At 38.9% G+C, this 22,718-nt stretch overlaps 1 protein-coding gene across 2 annotated transcripts in view; it reads right to left on the bottom strand.

Annotated features, from left to right (window-relative positions):
- Positions 1 to 2,640: 2,640 nt before the first annotated feature.
- Positions 2,641 to 22,718, bottom strand: part of RB195_003968 (uncharacterized protein) — a gene marked incomplete at both ends in the record, with an annotated part of 46,826 nt that continues 26,748 nt past the window's right edge. For both annotated transcript variants that reach the window (XM_064201862.1, XM_064201861.1), the window contains 12 exons: positions 2,641 to 2,748; positions 3,475 to 3,603; positions 3,674 to 3,840; positions 4,664 to 4,741; positions 4,802 to 4,905; positions 4,975 to 5,045; positions 5,218 to 5,286; positions 6,142 to 6,236; positions 6,432 to 6,531; positions 6,607 to 6,747; positions 6,850 to 6,940; positions 7,662 to 7,768. In XM_064201862.1, coding sequence (XP_064057742.1) covers positions 2,641 to 2,748; positions 3,475 to 3,603; positions 3,674 to 3,840; positions 4,664 to 4,741; positions 4,802 to 4,905; positions 4,975 to 5,045; positions 5,218 to 5,286; positions 6,142 to 6,236; positions 6,432 to 6,531; positions 6,607 to 6,747; positions 6,850 to 6,940; positions 7,662 to 7,768 — 1,260 coding nt within the window. The remainder of the gene's footprint in view (positions 2,749 to 3,474; positions 3,604 to 3,673; positions 3,841 to 4,663; positions 4,742 to 4,801; positions 4,906 to 4,974; positions 5,046 to 5,217; positions 5,287 to 6,141; positions 6,237 to 6,431; positions 6,532 to 6,606; positions 6,748 to 6,849; positions 6,941 to 7,661; positions 7,769 to 22,718) is intronic.

The raw sequence follows: 22,718 nt of genomic DNA, 5'->3' as shown, positions 1-22,718 counted from the left end.
AGCATCATTTCCGCGGAATGTTCTTCAAAAATATCATTTTCGGGGAATTCCGCCTTCACATAATCAGTTCAAAACGATCTGAAGCCTTTTACAATTGCGTAAGCAGCGAAGCGGTGCGGTCTAGCCAGCTGATGGGAGGTTGAATAATCGTCAGAAGCATTCGGACAGCAAAGAGTGTAGCATTTCGGTCGAGCTAGCGAGGGATCTACCTCAATCGCGGCTGCCACTTCCACCGCGCCACTTCGATGGAAGCAAGTGCGCTAAACCTCGGGTGGTTTTCACCTGAGCACATATGTGTGTTCTCCGAAGTACAATAGGGTCGAAACGACATGAAGCTCGCAGCAGTTATGTAAGCGATTGCTATCGAAGCGGTGCGGCAAGCGTAGCGATTAGGATCTGGCTGGGACCTTTGCTGGCCACATTCTTCGTTGTTCTTCGCGATGGTCCCACCTCGATTCTAACCGTTACCTCTACCGCGCCGCTTCGACCGCCGCCGCTTACGCAGCTGGTCCGCGCTTTATGTCGTTTTCACTAGACAATAAATGTTATCACTCAACTCTCACAAAACAATTATTACCAGTATTTCATGAACCAAGAAGAAACAATAAACACATAATATAAAACCATTTGCAAACAATATTTTTTTATTAAAACAACTGCGAAAGTTCTACTTTATGACAACGCATACACACAGCTATGTTCGAATCTAAACGTAGCATATCAGACGACTGACAGCGTTCGGATCTCTTCACGAATCACCGCGGGCAAGACCGTTGTCCCCCTACAGCCACAATCCAGCTGATATAATTCAAATAAGCAGCAGAAGCTGCCCCCACCGGCATAGACGTACGCATTGTAGATTACTACTGTTCGGAGAAAAGAGAGTGGGAGGGAGCACCCAAAAAGTGGTCGTAATGGCTTTCCTAAGCAAGTTCCTCGAGATCTGAGTCATTAAACAAGTTTGGATAGCAATCCACGATCAGCAAACCATCAGTCAAATTCTTCTTTGAACTTTCGATACAAGCTTTAGTCATATAATAAATTTAATGTAGTCACGGAGTCATCAGATTAGCAGCAGCCATTTTTGCCGCTTTCTGCCTGCAAACGAATGACGGGTACCGTTGATTCGGCCTTATTCACGTCGATTTTCGAGAATATTTTGCAATCAACTTTCAACAATTACGAAGCCATAACGAACTTTGAAATATTTTCTAGCTGGTAGGCTTCCAGACGGAGATTTAGAAAACCAGTGCGACAAATTTCTACAAGAAAATGATTAATGGTCAACTACGTTAATAGCGCTGACTGGCGTGATTACTAAATCAGCCAAAAGACCTGCTTAGGTAACCATTAAGACTACTTTTTGAGTGTCCTCCCAGATCCCCTTTTCCCGTCACAAAAAATATCGCGCGGAGAATCCGAACTAGAGTAGGCGACCACTTATCCACTTCTCTTTTGGAAGTTGTATATGCCTGTAACAGATGATTCGAAAACTTAATGTCGTGTAAAAACGATCTGAAGACTTGTGCGCTCGGACACGGAGATTGGACCTTCTATAACTCCAGTCAGTGGGACTCACTCATGCCTATAGTGGGAGCTAGGGAACATCCCCCTTGATCCCAACCGCTACACATTATAGTGCAAGAATTCAAAAGAAAACAAAAGTAGAAGTAAAAGGAGTCCACCTTGCGAAAGCTCCACCAATAACACCTATAAATATCTTTCCTTTGAAACAAAAAAATTAAATGAATTTAAAATCTGAACCAAACCCATTCATAAGTGTTTATGTTATCTTTTAAACTTACAACGACAGAAATCAACCAATATCACACGATGTGAAAAATATGGCAGATGCTGTTGTTAATTACAGGAGTTACAATCTATTTCCGTAATCATATACGGTGCATATCCAAATGACTCATACGCATGTACGACGGAAGGGGAAGTCATTGCAAAATCGCACTTCTTAGCAAAGTCTAACAGATGAGGAGAAATGACAAGAAAAGAGAAGGCATAAAGGATTTATTTAAATACTAGCAAGGCTTTTCCCCTAATTCAAAACTTATTTCGAAATACCAGCTCCTTACTACGCACAAAAACAAAAATCGTAATATTACCAAGCAAAACGATAACCGAACTAATGTTAAGCGCTCAATATTCACAATTCTTACATACGTCTTCCGCGCAACACCAACTCTGACGAACAGATATGTCAGAAATAAGATCCGTTCTTCGCAAGAATGAAGAGAAGAAAGACTGTAAGCTATACAAACATGCAGCGTTATCAGCACTTAGACAGCCTTACTTATGCGTTTCAATTCCCGCATCAAGGGCACATAAGTCTTTCTCATTAACAAAACTTCAGAAATAAATATTCGTTCCCTGCGCTACTTCAACATAGAAGGAAAAATGTCGTCACCTAAATTGTCCCACATTACAGAAAAAAACTTTCGTAGAATAAGTGCAGAGGTCGCAACCACGGACATAGCAAAATCTAAACGAACATCTCGAATTGTATTTGAAGCAAAGCACATCGAACATTAGCTTCTTAGGAACACGTGAGGAGGTAAAATCAACAAGCAACTGTAATAGTAATAATAGAGAGATGATTGTTACAAAGCAAGAAGCATAGCCAATTCCTTAGAACTCGTAGAGTTTCGCCATATCGTTCAAGGAGTTCGCCATCTTTTGGTAGAATTCTGCTTGTCGTTTAAGGTAGTTGAACATTGTAATACGCACGTCCTCAATCTGTAAATAGGCAGTATTAGATGACACAGACAAAGATTTCTCATTTACCATTCATTCCATTCAAAACATTCATCACGATCATTCAAAACACACGGCCACCCTGTTTTACCTTCTTGGAACGTGGTAGGTTCGTTTTTTACGCGAAAAAGGAAAAACTCTATTGTGTGCAGCATCACCACTTATAAAACCAGTGTTAATTAATAATAGTTTACTAAGAAAAGAACGAAGTGATGTGTTAGAGTATTCTGAGCGAAGATCTAACTACACGAACTCATCTATTAGAGATTACACAAGAAGAAAACGTGTAGGTACATCGTAAGGCGGTCCCAAAAGGTGCTTTTGGATAAAAAGTGCTCAAAATAGTATGCTTTTTAAAATAGGCGAAGGAAATTCAAACAATATGATGAGCTCGAGTAACAATCTAAAATCAAGCAAAATAGGTGATTGATTTAAGGTAGATCGCAACGAATTTTTGATCGCCGTAGAAAAATGTCCTTTTTTTAAAGAAGAACACATGCTTACAAAAGGTTGAAGTTGTAATAATAGAAACTTGAGAAGAAAATACCAAAACAAGTACATACTGCAGAATAGATGTTGTATCTTCGTTCTAGTTTTCATGCTCTCATAATAATGAATAGTTTTATAATAATAATGGCGTTGGCGTACAAACACAGATTTTGAAGAGTTCGAGTAAATTTTGTGCATATCTTAAGGCATCTTTGTTACCTTCTCTGTGTTCAAATGATTCATCTCTGCCAATACTGCATAGCTCGTCGAGTCCACACGTCGTTTTATTCTATCCGCGTCTGCATGTGAAAGCTTTCCTTCGCATTCGCGATATTTTTGGACCGCTTGCTAAAGTAGTTTTCTATACAAGAAGATAATCCTAAGAGTAACAAAAGTCTCGCTGTGATTGAAATCCCACCTTATGCACATGCAAAATATCAGGGGCAGTTTGAATAGTGCCCTTGAAGGAATAAAGGCTCTCCATGACTGGTTCCATGTCATTTTTGGAATGGGCCTCAAAATCGTCACCGATTTGGTGATAGTGATGAGCGGTTTGCTTTAGAGCGTCCACCATTCTGTTGCTTCCTAAATATTTAGGACGTCAGACTGGGTTAGCAAGAAGTTGGAACTCAATATTCCATTTGGAGTTCTACAAACGAATATGAAGTAGAAAGGAGGGAGAATAAAGGAGCAGTGAATTACTATACCTCTCTCTTCGCTAATTTCACATACAGTCCGGTCAAAACGACGGTCAAAACGACATGAAGTACGGTGCACAAGCATATGAGCTTACGTGCAACTGCACGCTTCACGTCGTATTGACCCCACTACGCTTACGTGGTTCCACAAACTATAGTCGGTCCAGAACCATATGAAGCACGGAGCAGTTACGTAAGCGGCTACGCTCGAAGAGGCGCAGTGCAGCGTTGCGGTTCGAGCCGATGCGGGACCACCGCGGACTGCAGCGATGAACGGTGTTAGAAATGGCCCCCTCTCGATCCTAACCGCTACGCTCTACCGCGCCGCTTCGAGCGCACCTGCTTACGTAACTGCACCGTGCTTCATATCGATCTGGCCCTACTACGTTTCTCTTTGCTTTGCTCTTGCTTTTAAAACGGTTCACCTAATTTCGTAATGTATGCAACTGTGAAAGCTAACTACATTTCGGCTAGTAACACTTCTGGTTCAAGCAAGAAGAATGAGGATTGGAGATGTATGTGGCAGCGACCAAGCAAGTCATGGACGAAAGAAGAAGTATTTGCATGTGCAAGGACACGAAAAATCGCAGCACATGCCTTTTCCTGCTTAGTACATACTCGCCTCCCCGAATGTTAAAACAGAATGCGCCTCGCCATCCCCAAGGGGAGTACCTGCGGATGGGCTTGGAACAACTTTAACAGAAACTCACCTGGATGATCATCAGTGTGAAAAGATTGTGCCAAAGTCACAAATGCAAGCGCCATTTTCTGCCAATTTGATTTTACAGCTGGAAATGTTCAGAATTCCTTATTATAATATAAATACAAAGAACCAACAAGTAACTCACGTCCTATGAATAGCTTTTGGAATACGCCTAAGCGCTCTTGCATCACCCTCATTGCGTCCTCACTAGTCTTGACACTTCGTTGGAATTTTTCCACTTGCCGTTCACTTAAAAGCGGTAGCAAAGTTATTTGAGTTTGAAATTACTAAATCCGTTGTTGTTCATCGAAAACTCACACATGACCAATGTCAAGGGGAGATTGCGGTACCGTCACACAGTTGAAGAAGTTTCCACCAACATATTCATCCTGAAAAAGCAAAATGTTTCAGAAGAAAGTGAGAAATGTAATTTAAACATAGCTTTTTTTACGGATATGCACTTCCTCGCTCGGACTACAAAATAAGGCATTCACTGAAGATCTCAAGAGAGAGAGAGAGGTAAGCGACCTGAGTTCAAATGAAAATGAAAACGCCGCCTACCTTTTCTGCTTTTCTCTTGCCATTTTTCCATTCTTTCTCATCAGTGCACGTGATAAAATGAAGCCAAACCTGAAAAACTGAGATACTTTCAAGACACCTGGGAAAAAGAACAAAGACCCTATTGGCTACTGAGTAACAGCATCTATATAAGAAAAAAGATTAATGACCGTTTAATTTGAGAAACTCATATAGATTTGATGTAGCGTCCTATTTCTTAAGAACTCATACCATTAGATATAGACTAATTAGGGCGATTTTCTTCAATATGTGCTTAGTAAATCAGGCCTACGGGATTACCGCTCCCAAACTGCAAAACTTAGACTGTCAGCGTTATCCAATACTTATAATTCCTTCTGACGCGAGGACATGATCTTACGATGATATGCGAGAGTGGATAAATCACAAAATGGCAGCGCAGTTTTGTTTCTGCGCAAAAGAATAGCTACAGATTTGTCATTTGCAGTCTGTTCGCGTATACAGACGGAGATAAACAGTTATAGTAGGGTCGAAAAGACATGAATCGCAGTGCAGTTGCGTAAGCGGTTGTGCTCGAAGCGGGGCGGTTGAGCGGCTGCAAGGAACTCCGACTGCAAAGATGAGTGGTGGTAGGAAGGGTCTCCTCTCGATCCTAACTACTACGCTCCACTGCGCCGCTTCGATCGTGGGCGCATACACAATGTCACCGACGTTCATTTCGTTTTAACCTGACTACGTTCAGTCAGCTATTGATTTGGGTACAAGTAACAGTATATTCGCAAACTACAGTATATTAGTTTACAGTATATCATTAGCATTACTTCCATCACTACCTCCACATTGGATGGGCTCGAAAGGAAACCAAATAAACTAGTAAAGTAAGCCCACTAAGAATCTAGCAGTTCACCTAGTAGTATTAATGTAAACAAGTAAATATGACTGAATGACCTCGCTCTGGCTTAAAACTGGATGACGACAGATCTTGTTCACCCATAACTGTAGAATATGCTTTCGGTGATCAATGAGATCGTCTTCATAACGTCCTAAAGTAAAAAATGAAGAGATGCCGCTAGCACGATCATTGTCGCACAAACACTCATATGCAAAGGAGGTACTAAGAAGTCTTATCTTCCTTCAAAATGTTCATCCATGAGGATTAACCTCTTAAATGAAAATAATCCTACCCTGTTGCCACAACATTCCAGGCAGAATTTAGACTCGACTTTCAAAAATCTTACCTGAAACCTGTTTTTCTGGTAAAGGAGGAATAGCAATCATTATATACTTCGCGGATAACTGGTCATGTAACCAATCGAAATGTTTGTAACGACGAGACACCTGAAAATTGGCTAGTTGATCCCAAAGAAAAACTTTGCGCTTCTAACTTGAATTCGAAAACAAGCACACGCCAACCTGTATTCGACTGAGCGTAGAGGTGAGTGAATAAGCGATGAAACTCTTGAGACCTTTCAGTTTTGTCTCTTTTTTCGGTTTATCTACTGTACACGTGTAGTACTGTTGAATGGGACGCCATTGTACGAGTGGACCACTGATCTAAAAATGGAACTGCATAGGTGGGAACTGCGCTCAACAGTGAGAACCTCAAATCAATGGGGTTCCTTGACCTCTGGAAGGTAGCTCGGGATTGTAACTTACAATAATTTCATGCTTTTCGCCTGATTGTCCGTTCATTCGTGACTCGCCAAGAATGTATGCTTCCATTCCAGACTTGACGAAGTTGGAAAATCTGTAAAACGGTCCACAAACCTATACAAAGCAGTAGAATATTTGAAATTTCTAGAAATTTAAGAAAAAAAATCAATCAACTAACGTTGAACACATTGTGTCTCAGCCATAAGATTTTGCTTTTGTGATGGAGGAGAATACTTCAACATATCTCACAACATCCCCGATATTATTTATAGTTGGCTCGCTAGCGAGCCAAGAAGTGAAAGCATGCTACGTTTCTAATCGAATGACGATAACAGCAAAGTACTATCATGTAAAAATTCTAAACTTGCACACTTATAATCGAATATTTCTTGACAATATGGGGCAATATGGAATATCCACTTTCTATCTATTTCCCTCGCCTCAACCACAGGAGGCGTACTTTTGAATTTGTATTTTTGGTACCTTTGAAAAATATAGTAAAGTCAAAACGGCACGAAACACGTTGCAATTGCGTAAGCGGTTGTACTCGAAGCGGTGCGGTGAAGCGTAGCGATTAGGATCGATTGGGGACCTCTGCTACCACCGTTCATTTCTGCAGTTCGCGATGGCCCCACCTCGATTCCAGCTGCTATCTCTACCGCGCCGCTTCGAGCGCAACCGCCTACGCAATTGCACCGTTTTGACCCGATTATAAGTATCTCAGCAGGTCTTCAATTACAAGAATAGATCCTCAGCACAACTCACACACATTCAACAAAGCTGATTGAGCACTTCGCTAAAATTCGTTCACGAACCTATTAATATTTCGGTTGACCTTGCTTGGTCCTTGACGTTCAGCACCACCAGTGGAATGACTTCGACTAACCGTTGATCTCTGATCATGGACATGATTACCAGTCTCCTGCAAATTGAAAATTAAAAAAAAAGGAAAACGAAAGAAAAAACACTAAAAGACAAGACTATCCTAAAACTTAAAAGTACAAGACATATCATGCGAATTGACACATAATTACAACAGAAAACACGAAAGCACCATGCATTTCACAGAACGAGCACAAAAATGTTGTATTGGTGATTTCCTTCAGTATTTCTTCTGATCCATATCTTCATTGTAAGCATCGTCTCTTATCCATGTACGTAAAACTGCGCAAAAAAAAAAAACAAATCTTCAACATCACTGCATCCAGGCGATGATGGTAACGACTTCCAGTCACGACGATGACGCTAACAGCTGTTTTCAGCGCTGCGCGTTTCGAAATTCAGTAAACATCAACAATGAATTTAAGGATGAGGAAACATCGAAGAACAATGATGTCAACAAGGAAATTTTGCTGACTTCTATGTCTATGTCTTCGATCAAACATTTCGCATGGCAACTGTAGTTTCAGCAAAAGTCATATATTCTTCCTGGATTGACGTAGATGAGCAGGATGATGCTACGGACGAGTTCTATGCTGGCAAACTTTCCGAAAAGAAAAGAAAACTTGTTGACATTGACTGTTCATTGGAAACTAGTAGTTCATGAATGAATTAATATGAAACGCGAGCTGGCACCTCCGCTCGGATCAAAAGGCCTCGGCCGGAAGTCTGGTGCAATTGCTCCGGCTGTGGCCTGCTCAAGGGGAACCGTCGCCAGCTCCAACCGGACACCAGCGATGATTAAAGGCATCACTCCACGAATCTGAGGCGGTACGGATTTCAGGTGGAGTATTCTTATAAGGGATAGTAGATTATAGAGAGGAGGGCGATTTCGTCCATTTCTTCCTAATTGCCGTAAAAAACGGCCCGGAAGATACGGCTTCAGGCGTTCTCGCGCACTATTTCCTACAGGGAGTTCGACTGGAGCGCGCCAGACTTGTGCGGCGCCGCATCTTCCGGGCCGTTTTTTACGACAATTTTGAAGAAATGGATGGAATCACTCCCCTCTCCATAATCTACTATTCCTCATAAGAATACTCCATCTGAAATCTGCACCACCTCAGATTCGTGGGGTGATGCCTTTAAGCCCGAGCGGAGCGAGCGAGGATTCCATCTCGAGCGCAACCGTCTACGCAATTGCACCATACATCAAACTGTTTTGGCCCGACTGTATGGAATTTATTCAAACTGTGAGCAAAGGGCTTAACATAAAATATGGTAATATGTCGATACGGTAAGCAGATAAAATTATTACGGTCAAGGTGAAAAATTGTGACTTCTGGTGGAGAGACTACTGCTCGAGTAAAATGAGGGTTACATATCGATGCTAACCAGTTACCATCAGTTGAACTACAAATCAGTCAAATGTGAAAAATTAGTAAGATTGAACTCGACTTCAAGTATCACCAGTCACTGTCATCCATAATTTTCACTCATCCACTCATCTACAACAACCTAATTTCTCGTACACACCTGTACCATAATGTTGTTCTTCGAGAGACGACGTTTTTGCGCGGACTGACGGCGATCGTTACGCGATAGCCGACCGGATTCGCATAGACCGTCGGCAGCACCTACTCCGGATCGTCCTGAGGAACGTCGACGATGCGACAGACGACGATCGGAGGCGCTAAGTTGTGTGTTGGCGATTTCTTCGTCTGTCGATAAGTCGGTACGCGATCCGCTAGTACCGCGCGAATGTGAGTGCGCAAGTGTTGCCGCCGCGTCCTGCACCGATAGACGGTGGTCCTGGTGTGATTCATAATTATCGTCTTATTCATTCATTAATTATTCATAATTATGGTATGATGGTTTTATTGTAAAATATTGAAATAAAAATTAGTTATAGATTGATGGAACAAACTGAAAAAATAAATAATAAATATTTCCATATTATAACTGCTTCGTACATTGATTGCATGAGCTCGTTATTAAAGCCGGAGTACCTGGAGGCGGTCCGGATACAACCACTGTGCGCAGTTTTCACAAAATAACAATTTTACAGTTGTTTTATAGCTAAAAAATATTTCGAAGCACTATTTGTACTGTCGATTTCGCAAATTTTCGTTGGGATGTTTCGCTCACAGCGGAATGATCAAGGATGATCGACGAACGCCTACGTAGCACTGTCGCCTCCACTAACATGTTTACGTTCAATGAGCAGAATTTGTGAAATCGACAATAATATCAGGAAGTAGGCAAGTAGATATTAGCAAATTAGATGTTTTAAAATCAGAAAAAAATTAAAATAAAATTAAATATGTGAGAAATACTCCACTTATCTAACAATAGTCAATTTCCCCTGGGAAACTACTACCTAGATCTTTTCATCGGAAACCTTTTTTTTTTGGAAATATTTCATCTAGGAGGAGGATTTCGTTACCCAAGAGTCCATATCCATCTATAGTTCAAAGGAAGCGTATCATGAAATTGACGATGTTTGGATATCTCCACGAATTGGAACGGTGGTGTGGTTCACGACTATGAGCATGATTACGCTCGATTCCGCCTAATAATCTAGAACAAGGTGAAACAGCCTCGACTGCACTGGTGTACCCAACGATACAACTTATTACGGGTGGTCTGCCAATCTGCAACGCGTCTGGCATTGTTGTACCAGAGCAGAGAGGATAGCTTCTGGTGCTCATTTGGATTATATTAGTTGGACTGCGTACTTTGGACAATGACAGAATTGTCTGTTTTCTATTGCGTAAAAAGTTGCGTCGTTGGGGCGCCAGGATCAAACAACGTTATTTCACACGCCTTTTTTTTAGATTACTGGGCGGAATTAGGCGTGAAGGTGCCTATAGTGGTAGAACATCTTTAGATGTCAACACCGTCAGTTTCCTGATATGCTCCCTTTAACTACGAAAGTTAAGAGTAAACAAATACTTTTATGAACCTTCCTAACTATCGATCAAGGTAGTCATAGAAGGGCGAATAACGATACTCTTTGGGCCTAAAAGTATAGTTAATTATTAGTCAAACTAACATCAAAACACTCCGAAGGTAAACATTCCCGCGTACAATATCGATTGCCCTAGGTCGTAAGACCGGTTAGGAATTGATTAGGAAAGTTTCGCATCACTAACAGAGCGGATTACTCAGCTGTCCATGACAGTAATCAACTGCTATGAATATAGAACGAGAAATGTAAGAAAACCGGATCTGTGCAATAAAATAAGCATCATTTAAACTCCTTAGAAGTTTTTTTTTTGGAAAAAATGGCACAAAATCAGATATGTATATAGTCGGCGCCGACTATGTTCACTGAGATGAATCTTCAGTTGAGGCAAGGTAATGCGAATGGTACGTACGTATCAAGCAGATTGAGTGTACGTTGCGCCTACGCGATTAACCACATTCAGCGCCGACAATATGCAGGGCCATTCTAATAGGAAAAAAAAGTTTATGACGCCGTTAAATACGAATACGAATAATTTTCATTTATGTGCTCCCATGATTGTACACGATTTTTCTGCGAACAACCATGCTTTTCTTTAACCTTACACAAATGGCTGAAAATATTCCCTAAGGGTTTTTTTTTAAGTGCGCACTATCGTGGTGAACGAGCGTTGAGTTGGGCGCGAACTTGCGGGAGTGTTTCGTCGCGCCGACGCAGACGCAGACGGTTGACCTTTCTAATGCGGACAACGTGGGAACGGATCTAAGTGCGGATTTCTGATCGGATTGTATATTTTCATGTCCAACCTAGATGTTGTGGCAGAAAAACAAAAAAAAAATGCTTCATCTTAAAAATCTTCTTTGCGATGCTAACGTGCTGGTATAAAAGCTACAGCAGGGACCCATTTGTTCACTTTTTTATGCTGAACGTCATCCTATCAAAGAGACTTTGACATTTGGAATACGGAAATGATACTTTTTTTAAAAAGTCGTAAAATAACGTAGACTTGTACCGGTAGCGTGGAGAATTGCACACTCATATGACGACGATTCCTATATTCATGTGGATGATGATTCGCGACTTGGTAGCTATCGAAAGCCACCGATCGCCGCGGCGTATGCGGCGGTCGCATCGTGACTGCGACAGGCAGCAGCGATTGCTGCTGTGTTGTGGTAGACAATAACGATTGCGTTGACTATGATCAGTGAATCAGGAATGAGTGACGCTGAGTTAATGAGGCGCGATTTTGGGATGGTCGAGGAAGTAAGTGAAAAAGCGTGCGAGCTGACACCAAACAACTTGCAATGCTTCTCGGTGATCGCATATAATAGGCGCAATCAGTGTGAACCGAGTCGCGGGGTGCACATAAGTGCTGATCGAACATTATCGTTAGCACAACGGCGAGGGAATTGTGAGGGATGAATTGTTATTGGTTAAAGTAAAAAAAAAATTAACGAGTAACATGCTTCACCTAGACTTCCGCTTACATATCAAAGCCCTTTAAGTGCCAGGATAGCAGAAGTTCCCAGAAAAAAAAACAAAGATTAATAAATTTGAACTCAGTATTAGATTTTAGTTAATAGATTGGATTAATTTGGCTTCTGCATCCAGTGGAAAAGAGAACAAAGCCACTGAGATGACATTTGACGGATTTCTGCAGCCGCATAACAACGGGAAAAGACGTAAATTTCCAGAAGATTTGAGCCTTTGAATAGGCGTCAATTCACTCAGTAGCCATGGCTCTGGATTTCTAGAATAGGACCGAACTAGGACAGTTGCAGTTCCTTTTGCACTGTGTTTAAAATCGCCCACCCCAAGTCCCGCAATCCATAGATTTCGTGTTTACCTAATTTCTAAAACTTATGCTACGGTTACTTAATTATTAACTTAATTACCACTTAATTACCCTTACACCAAGATACAGGAAAGATAGGTAAATACATTGATGCCTACGTTTCTGTGCTTTCGAGCGACCTACAAAAGACATCGTCACGGTAGGACCTTCCCCTTCCTCTTCTGGAGGATCCGACCACGCCTCCGGATATTTCAACAGGAGCGGGTGCAGCATGGTGGCCAATCACGTTATGGTCGACAGCTTCCACAAAATGTAATTTTTTTCTGTAAAAATCTAATCCGACCTTAAGTCTTATTCAATTTTATGTGCGATTTGATGCACTTTTTTTTCGCAGAATCGAGAGAAAATCACACAAAAGCGGGGAGCACTTTCTTTTCGTCCCGAAAGCAGGGAACAAAATAGGTAACTGTAATTTTAGAAGCTTCGTTAACATACGTACTGTATGCAATTTTGCGTTTATTAAAGTTTGAATATAGCCTGAATGGAAATCAATATTTACATTCTAATTCTAGTTGAACCATCAATGAGATATGGTTCTAAACAAACATGGGTGCGACGCCGAGCAGACGATAAGCTTAGCAGTTAGGAAAGTTCATAGTGCCCTTTTGAATATGCTGATATTAGAGTTATTTAATTATCATTATTTATAGTTATTTTCCTAATATTTTGTAATACTTTGCCTGCGAAGTTTCTGAATGGAACTCTTTTTAGATCGAACAAAAAAAAAAGCCGAAACGTCAAGTTTATTTATTTATTTCTCGAAAGGAAGCTCGCTTCGACAATTGTTGTCCGGTTTTTTCCTTGAAACGACAACAGCAGAGATCGACTATGCAATTTTACCTTCTTCACATACTTGCAAAGGGTTTGATTTTGTCTGCGATCACGGACTAGCGGCTCAACTACCGTATACACGACGTCGACGCACCCCCTGTTAGTACGCATCGTATGTATAAATATATATATATATTTAATATTGTTTATTATCACTTATTTATTATGTGTCTATTACTACTTCTTTATTATTTATTTTTATTATTTACTTGTGTATTTATATATGAAGATAAAACATTTGATAAAATATTATATAATAAATAGTAAAGTAAAAGTGATATATAATAAAATATAGAGATTTATGTGCTTTAAAGCAAGATATTCGATGAATACTAGTAGATTTGTGTAGATTTCGAAAGCGGTACAAAAAAAAAGAAACGAACGAGAGCGAATTTTTCTGGATAAAATATTTCAATAATTACGATTTGATTATTGATTCAACCTAGAAAATCCTAGCAATGTCACGTGACACCTTTCAGGATATAAAATCAGTTAAGAGAAAAGAAAATCACGCTGACGAATGGCTCGAACACAAGGAACCTAAGTGCAAAACGGCTTTCTCCTTCATGGAGCGGGCCGCTCAGCAGAAAAGCACAAAGTGTCTGTGTGTGTGTTTTTTCGTCAGTGACGAAAGTCGGAGAATTCCTCTAAAGCTGTGTAGATTTGCGTGACTTTCGTCTATGAGAACAACATCATTTTGTGTGTGGCGATTTATCGACAACCACGACCACGCCCGTTTCATGACGATTACGGCGACACGACGAGAAAATCGTCATGAAAGAAGTCAACGAGCAGAGAACGGGCACAGGTGCTCATAAGCCCAGTACTTGTAATAAAAAGAGTACTAGTTCGTTACGACCACAGGTCCGCTAATTTTTAATTTTTTTCAGCTATCCGGGAGATAGGGAGGGTCTAGTATTATTTTCTATTCAATAGTCATTGTCATCGTAATTTATCCTTAATTTAATGATTTTACGTTACCTTCCGGACGCGTATATATAGGTGAATCTGTCAGAAAATTTCCCATATGTGCAATCCGAAAGGAATATTTTCAGTTATATCGTTGTATATTAACTTTTTTTTTTCCAAAAAATCAATGAATTAATAATAATAGTAGCTATTTATACGTATTATATTACCTAATACATTACTAATTATGATTGTGACCATAATTTGAGCAGTGCGAAAGGAATATTGTGGTTTTGTCAGTGTATATCAACTTTCTTCGAAAAAATCGACTAATAATGATAATAACTAATTATGTTTATTATATTTTATTATATTATATGATATTAGGTACGACTATAACTATAATTCAAGCAGTACGATAGGAATATCGTAGTTTTATCGGTGTATATCAACTTTTTTTCTAAAAATTAACCTATCAATAATAATTATATATAATTAGTAATAACAATATAATTCAATGCTGCCTTATTGAATATTGATCAATCAATTATAGAAAAAGCATGGTTTCTTTGACAAATTTTTATCAAATTGTAACTAGTACAACTTTTTCTTTGAATCTACAAATTTCCATTGTCGATTTTCTTCTTTACGTTTTTTTATCGAGTCAAAGCGGCAGCAAAACTTCAGGGACAATATAAATCCATACTTTTATTCTGTTCCAATAAACACACAAATGACATTTCTAGGGTCAGGTCCGTAAATACAGAAACTGTTGCTTACGCACATTCTGGGCTCTATTTTAGGAACAAAAATGAAGTGTTTCTGACGACTTAGGATGCAGAAACTGAGCAACCACCACAATTCCTCTTCACCCCTGTCAAAGTAAGGACACGAGGATTTTTATTCGATAACGAAAAAAAATAACTTCTTAAAAATTTTCCTCAGGTAATTTCCGAAAAAGGTGTTCATTGCTCATCCCAAAGCGTTGTAAATGCGCAAGAAAATTCCTGATTCATGGGCGGAGAGGAACAAAAATCCAATCCAATTGCTGCTAAATTATGAAGGATTGTTGACGCTTTTTGTTGCTTTCTGCACTGATTCCAGAATATGCTCCTGATTTATAGCCACGAAATAAAAACATGCTCTTTTGGGCCTCTCATTGCTCTCTACGAACTAACATTTCCCATTCGTCGACATTCTCTTTCACTTATTATTTAATTTATTGCTACATAAAATTGAAGTTAGCGCTAATTTTCAAAATTTAGGCAATTTACGCACGAGTTTATAGTGGTAGGAGCGTAGATCATTAATATGAAAACGATCATGCTCTACTCCTCCTTGACAGATCCAGAAAAATTCATCCGTCTATATCAGGTCTATATGTCTTCGATTCCTCAACGACGCAACTTATTAACGGGTGTTAGCAGGCGGTTCATTTCCCTGATAATCCAGAAAAAGGAGTACGAAACAGCTTTGGTGCACCTGGTGTCTCCAACGATGCAACTTATTACGGGTAGTAGAACGATTGCAATCCGCAACGCATCCACAGTTGGCCATGTGGAACATGGTTCTGCCGCTTATTTGAATTGTACTGGGTGGATCGCGGACAATGAGCGATGACGACGGAGTTGCAAGCGTTTTGTCGCGTAATAAGTTGTATCGTTGGCTGAACGAGATCACATAAGGCTACTATACACAGTTTTTGCCTGAATGTCTATTAGATTTCTCTTGTGTTGGAATCAAACTTTACCACCGTCCGCTCTTGCAAGCACAACAGATATAAACACAGATATAAAATTAAATAGAAATAAAATTATTAATTATTAATTTTAAGAAAATCCAAAACGTTTCCAGCAGTGACTTCTATGATGTACCCTGAAACCGCGACGCTTTCACTCCAGTTTTGTCCACATAACACTGCATGTTGTACAGGCAGTGCGCAGTGATGCAGTTCGAATTAACGGCGTGGGTCCTCCACAGATTGGACGCGTCGCGGTTGTTATGTGGCACATGGAGATCTTACATACCTCTGTGCACATAGCGCGCTCAATAAGACAAAATTTTATAGAGCTTGACTGGATGTGTTTTCATAAAAAAAAAGCGAAAAGCAGCAAAAAAAAGATAAGTTGATATTAAATGGCTTTGTATCTTAATTATAAATTGAGTAAAAAAAAATAAAATAAGGTGTAATTACTATGAATTATTATGACAACTTTCCATAGACGTCATTTACTTCATTATAAACTATGTCGATTATTATTTCGTTCTTTATTCGAAAAAAAAATCCTCTCACAAATCCATGATGATGTGCATGTAGATGGTCAATGGCGATAGTACTCGCCGATCGAGCTCGAGCGAACAGCATTCTGCTAAAATCCAGAGATTTGTTTCTGAGCTTGCGATGAAAGGGAGTGATACGAGGGTATACGGTAATTAGATTGATGAATCTTCAAAAAAAGTACTGAGTAAAGCAAGTTTGAGCAGCTGAAGTCGAAGGATGAGAGAAAAATTTACCTGTGTAAAGTGAAAGCAATTTAGCGCAATATTTTTCGAGACTACACAAGGTACAATTTTTAAGAGGATAATTTAAAACTACATTAAATTTTAAAAAACCGCTGAGTGAATGTGAGGAACAGCTGAGAGCACTCATGTTCCAACGACAAGTGAAGATGATACGGTTAGGCGATATAAAACGCGATAAGATACAAATCCAAGACTTTTTTTCAGGATTTTCTCATCAATTTTTACGGAGATCCTACTAATATTACAGGATAACGTTACCACGTCCAGAAGTGATGTTTAGTAGCACAGGAGGGCTAAGAAGGTCCAGAAATAATAAGGCTAGGATCAGCCACGCCCCTCTAATATAAATGAAGCCGCCAGTAGGTTGCTGAAAAAGTTCTAGAGCAAAATGTTGTTTGGAATGTTGTGCAGAATATGAGGACATGAGGAGAATTAGGCTCAAAATAGGAATGTGCAGGTTTCCTTCAGGTCTGTGGCGACTACGACTGCGGCGATATGATAAACTGTGTCTGGATATCGCACCCGTGGGAGCTTTTCTCCGTTGTCGTTTAGAACTAAAAGCACCAGCATTAATAAGGTTTTCTGATCCCGACGCCGAAAATTTACTCGGCAAGGATATTATATCTAGCAGAAGTTAAAGATAGTTCTTCCTAGATTCATAAAAAAAATTCTTCTTAGATATAGACTTGCAAAAAGAAATTCTGCTTTCAAAGTAAGGTGAAGAAAAGAAGAATAATAACAAGAAGAAGAAGGAGGAGGAGAAGAAGAAGATGAAGATGAAGAAGTAAGGAATTTTACTCACTCTCCAGGAAAGAAAATATAAGGTAGGGTGAATGAAATGAAAAAAAAAACCGAGTGTGAGGTAATAATTGACCGAAACGAGATTAATCACACAGGCAGTGAATTTTCTGGCTGAAATCTCTAATGTGTTCTGTAATTTTTCAAGGAAATCTGGATGAAGGATGGGAAATATTTCCTGCGGTGGATGAGAATTATCTGCCCATAACAGATTATGGGGCAGATCACTGTTATGGGGTATTACCGTATCCTACAACATAATGGACGTAGAACAATTTCGCGTGGGTTTTCTCTTTTTGTTCATCCCAGATTTGCTCAGAATGAACACGAAATCACTTTGTCCATCTTATTTTTCCTCAAAGGAGGAATACTTTAGCTGATTTGGTTGCAATCCAATTTACTTGAATAGTAAGACGGAAATTACCCATTTATCCAAGTTTTTCTCATTCGTCCGCCCCAAAACGATGTAATAAAAATAAAAAAAAAGAAATATGAGATGAGTGTGCTCCTATTTTTAGCAACTAGAACTATTTCTGTCCTATAGTTTTCGAAGACGATCACGCGCGAGCGCAAGCGACAAGCGAGGAAGTATGAAGTGACACTATGGAATATGTGAAAAGAATTAACTTGGAGGCTGTTCCTATTAATTATGACCCATGATCATCTAGGTCTACAAGTAGATCATTGAAATAAATGGATCCTAAAATTAGTCTGATTGAGCTACTTAACATTTAACGCACATTATTCCAGTACAGCCGGATTTTCTCGTCTTATCAAATCATCTCAAGAGAGATTTAGGGAAAAAAAGCAGCTCAGAAAAATATCCGCTGTGCTTCTACGCTTTTAGAAATATGTAGCTTTAAAAACATCGATGTGAATTCGATAACGGATGTCATGAATGAAATCATCGTCTGGTTGTGACGCAAGTGCAGAACTGAATGGGGATGTTTTTAAACAGACAAACAGACAAGAAATAGACAAATACGCTGCAACAAAATCTTCAAATATTCATAGAATTAGCTGACGTCATGGAGATAAAAAGAGTTTTGAAGAGTTCAAATGAATTTCTCTGGAATTAACGACTTTTTTTTCTCACATCGTAAGCCTGAAATTCAGGAGTAGAACTGTAAATAAGAGTTAACGGCCGTGTCAAATTATTACAGGCCAAAATATCGTTATTAATGTCGAAGCGCTTCCAGTTTCGATGTGGAAATGATACTAAGAATTTTACGTTGGAATTTTTCCCCTGAATCAAAAAAAAGTTGTTGCACGAGAGCTGCTGTAGCTTTGCCGACGGAATTTAGATAAGTACATCCTCTTCGGCAAAAGCTCTATGTACTTTTGAATCTCCACGGCAAATCCTAATGTCAATCCAGGTTTCAGATTTTCAGACGGGACCTAGTAGATACAATTTACTTCACTTCTCAATCAACTTCTGTTTGTTCCTTTATTTTGTATGCAAAATCCATCAAAAGTAGCGTATCATCTACACGTTAGAATCGTTTGGTTTACCGAGAGTACGGTACTTACCTTTCAACTTTCCGAGGAATCTGAAATGAATGTAGAAATTCATATCTGAAAAGTGAATGTTGACATATGGTTACGGTTTTGCTGTCGTTACCCAAATTCCCATCTCATTCAATGGATCTCGAGTAATATATTTTATTCTTAAGGAAGTATAATAGTCTGGAGAGACGATCCAGTCTTTTGTGTTTTTTTCTCACTAAATAAAAATTAGAAAAAAAAATAGAAACCAAGCTGAAATCTTCCTGAAGCATTCGTTGAGATCTATGCCCTTTCTTTCCAACCCATGATGGATGAAATGAGAGAAAAAGAGTTGTTGTGGAGTTATAGCGATGTAAGATCCTTGATGTATCTGACTTCATTTTCCACAATGTCAAAACATTTCATAAAACTTCTATGAAAACAACGGATCAAAGAAGATTTTTTTCCTCATATTATCAAGGCTCTAACTATTTCAAGATTGATAAATATTTACAGATACTGTACAAGAGTCGCAATTATCTCCTTTTCAGAAATAGAAATTTCAAAAAAATCCATCGTATATTGCTAATATGTAACCACGGGTAATTTTTTTTTTCAAAAAAAATATTTTATTGGTAGGTTGTAGAAGCTCTAATTGTGCCTAATCAATAGAGTTTGCATACAAGAATCTAGTGATGTCTAGGATTTACAATAGAGAGCAAATTGAGGCGTCTCATAAAAAAAAGATGGAGAAAAAGCGCATTCTTCTCTTTTTCGTCTTCTGTTGAAGAATTAGCGATTTTACTGTAGCAAAGATGCTGTTAGTCAGAAACAAGAAGTATAAATAATCAAAAAAAATCAGTAGAAATCTTAAAGAGAAAGCTATTTTAGCATTTTTCTTAATATCTTTTTAAAAAAAAAAAAAGCACTTCCTGAATTCCGCACAAAACGCCCATTACATACAGCGTTTCTAAATTTTAAATTTATAATTTTCTGTTTCCAAATTTTTTAATTGAGTTTCTAAATTTATGGACAAAAAAATGGGTAGAAGGTTGGTTTAAAAATATGTTTTAGAGGAAAAACCTTACCCTCCAAAATCCGGAAATTTAGAAACTCAATTAAATCGCAATTACAGTTACCTCAATTTATTTTTCGAAACGTGACGAAAATCTCAAAAATACTTGAATTACTGATTCAATACACAAAGAATTTCTTCGTAAACTTAGGATTTTTTATAAATAAATATTTTTGTGTATTGTTGATTAAATGATCGTCATTTTCAATAAAGTATCCTTAGGACGAAAATTAAACAGAGTGAATAGTTGTCTAAGGGAATAATCTTAATAATGCTAGGAGGTGATATAGCTATAATAATAAAGAATATTATTTGTAGAATTTAATAAAGATCAAAGAATAAAAAATAACCTCTATTTGATCTAGCAGCAATAGAAGAGTACTAAAAGTATTTTTCTGGAAGGATGCACCTAACGGCTGGCTTAGAGAGGATTAAAATGGCTATTATATTCTTATTGAAAGAACTTAGTGAGGATTACAGTAGCAATAAGCACACCAGTAAAAAAGAAAAGCAGCCAGCACACCAGTAAAAAGAAAAAGAAAGAAGAAATGGGAAAGAAAATAGGTAGGTGGATCCTAAAATAATGTGTTAAATCCGAATAAATTAAATTAATAATAATTAATAAATCCCAATTAATTAATAATTTCATTTTAAGCTTCTGAAGCTATTTTCAAATCTACTAGGAATCCAGGACATTAAAATACGTGAAAGAGTTTAGAAATTGTGTAGCGGGCAACGTAACTACTATGGATTGGTGGTCAGTGGCGGCCAATTGTGACTTTATTCATGATGTCGGAAGTGGGTCGTCGGCAGCCGCCTCGCCAACACGACGCCATAGTTCGAGTGGTTGGTGGTGGAGGAAGGAGTCCAGAGCTCGGCCCGGACCATGACAGCTGCGTGGATGTGTTTGGAGATCATCTGCCTACGATGAAGTTTACACCTACGTCAACTTTCTGATTGGAAAAATGAAAGATGTTGTACATTTGTCACCTGGCGTTGTCAATCTCTCACATGGATTCCTTCCGGATGAGATAGAGACACTGAGCGAAAACAAATTTTTCAAAGTCAAATTAAGCGCATTTAAGTCACGAGAAATTCTGAAAAATAAATCTCTAAAGAAATGTCTCAGTGATAAGATTCTTTCCCGGAAGAAAAAAGATGATTCCTACGCGTTTCTACATTTTTCCCTACGTCGACGAATACCGCCTATCACAACGATTGTTGACAATCCGTCAATCTAGCACCTTCCATACTTTCCTGCGTTCCTCAACGTTCTTCCCGCTCAATCACTTGGCACCTTTTGGAAAATTGACTTGTTGTCCGGTGAGGAAGCACAGAGGAATGGCTAGTAAACAACACAACAACAAAAAATAAACAACACAGCAGTCAACGTGATGCTAAGCAGACTATATAGCAATGAAGTCTCTGAGGAATTTTTTTTTAGGAAGGACATCATTTTTAAAAGAAAAAAATCCTCATTTGTCGTAGAACAGTCAGAGTGCAGCCATGAACTGAAGGATGAAATCCTTGGCGTTGATAAATTTCTCTGGGATACGCCAACGCGTTCCACTTCTGTACAGAACCGTAAAGGCTTATGAACCCGTACGTGGTCTGTGAAATTATTTGCGAGAGTCAGCCAGCACATCAAGCCAGCGTTCCTACCCTTCACCTCACCAAATCTGGCACAAATTCCTCAGAAAGTAAGAAGAAAAAGAAAGAAGAAATGGGGAAGAATATAGATAGGTGGATCCTAAAGTAATAGGATTAATCCGAATAAATTAAATTAACAATAATTAATAAATCCTAATTAATTACTAATATTATTTTAAGCTTTTGAAGCTATTTTTAAATCTGCACGTTGTGGACGACTCGAGTTATTCGCAAAAATCCGCTCCGAAAAATTTGAAGACTTCAAATTTCTCGGAAAAATCCCGGAAATTTCAATTCAACGTTGCCTCGAAAATTTTCATCAAAGCCCAAATTTTCCATTCCCTTTTTTCTCAAAAATTTTAATGTCTATCACATTAGGAGAAGGAGAAAACCTATTAGCTGTCGATTCTTCGAAAAACCTATCCTTGAAATCCCTTTTGGAGGAAAAATGACGTGCTTCAGTTGAGACGCAAGTACGTAGGGAAACAGAGGTAAATGAATAACTGTGAAAAACCTTAAACGGGACCTCATATCGCGCGGCCTGCGCGCTCATTTTCTTGGATTCGCTTCATTCCTGTGCTTTGCTTTTTTTCAGAAAGAAAAAGTTATTAAACCGGCTAGAGAGCGAAGTTTTAGTTGATTAAATCTTCTGCAGCACTTTTGCTTTTGACGTTCGGGATCATCCAGAATGACATGGCATGTCCATCCACTTACTGGTGAAAACCCCGTGAGGATTGATGTAGCTATGCAGACATCAAAAATGAAGTCTCTATCAAATAAGCAAAGTGGAATATTTCAAATTCCGCACTGGGACCATCACTGGGAAGGAGAGGGTATGAAATTACATTGGGGAGCGTGGAAAATCTTGAGATGGCATGAAACGTTTCAGCAGACTTGCACCT

This window comes from Necator americanus, chromosome IV (assembly GCF_031761385.1).
Source record: "Necator americanus strain Aroian chromosome IV, whole genome shotgun sequence".
Taxonomy (NCBI): Eukaryota; Metazoa; Nematoda; class Chromadorea; order Rhabditida; family Ancylostomatidae; genus Necator; species Necator americanus.
The sequence above is the reverse complement of the archived record's forward strand: the minus strand, read 5'-3'. Positions and strand labels throughout refer to the sequence as shown.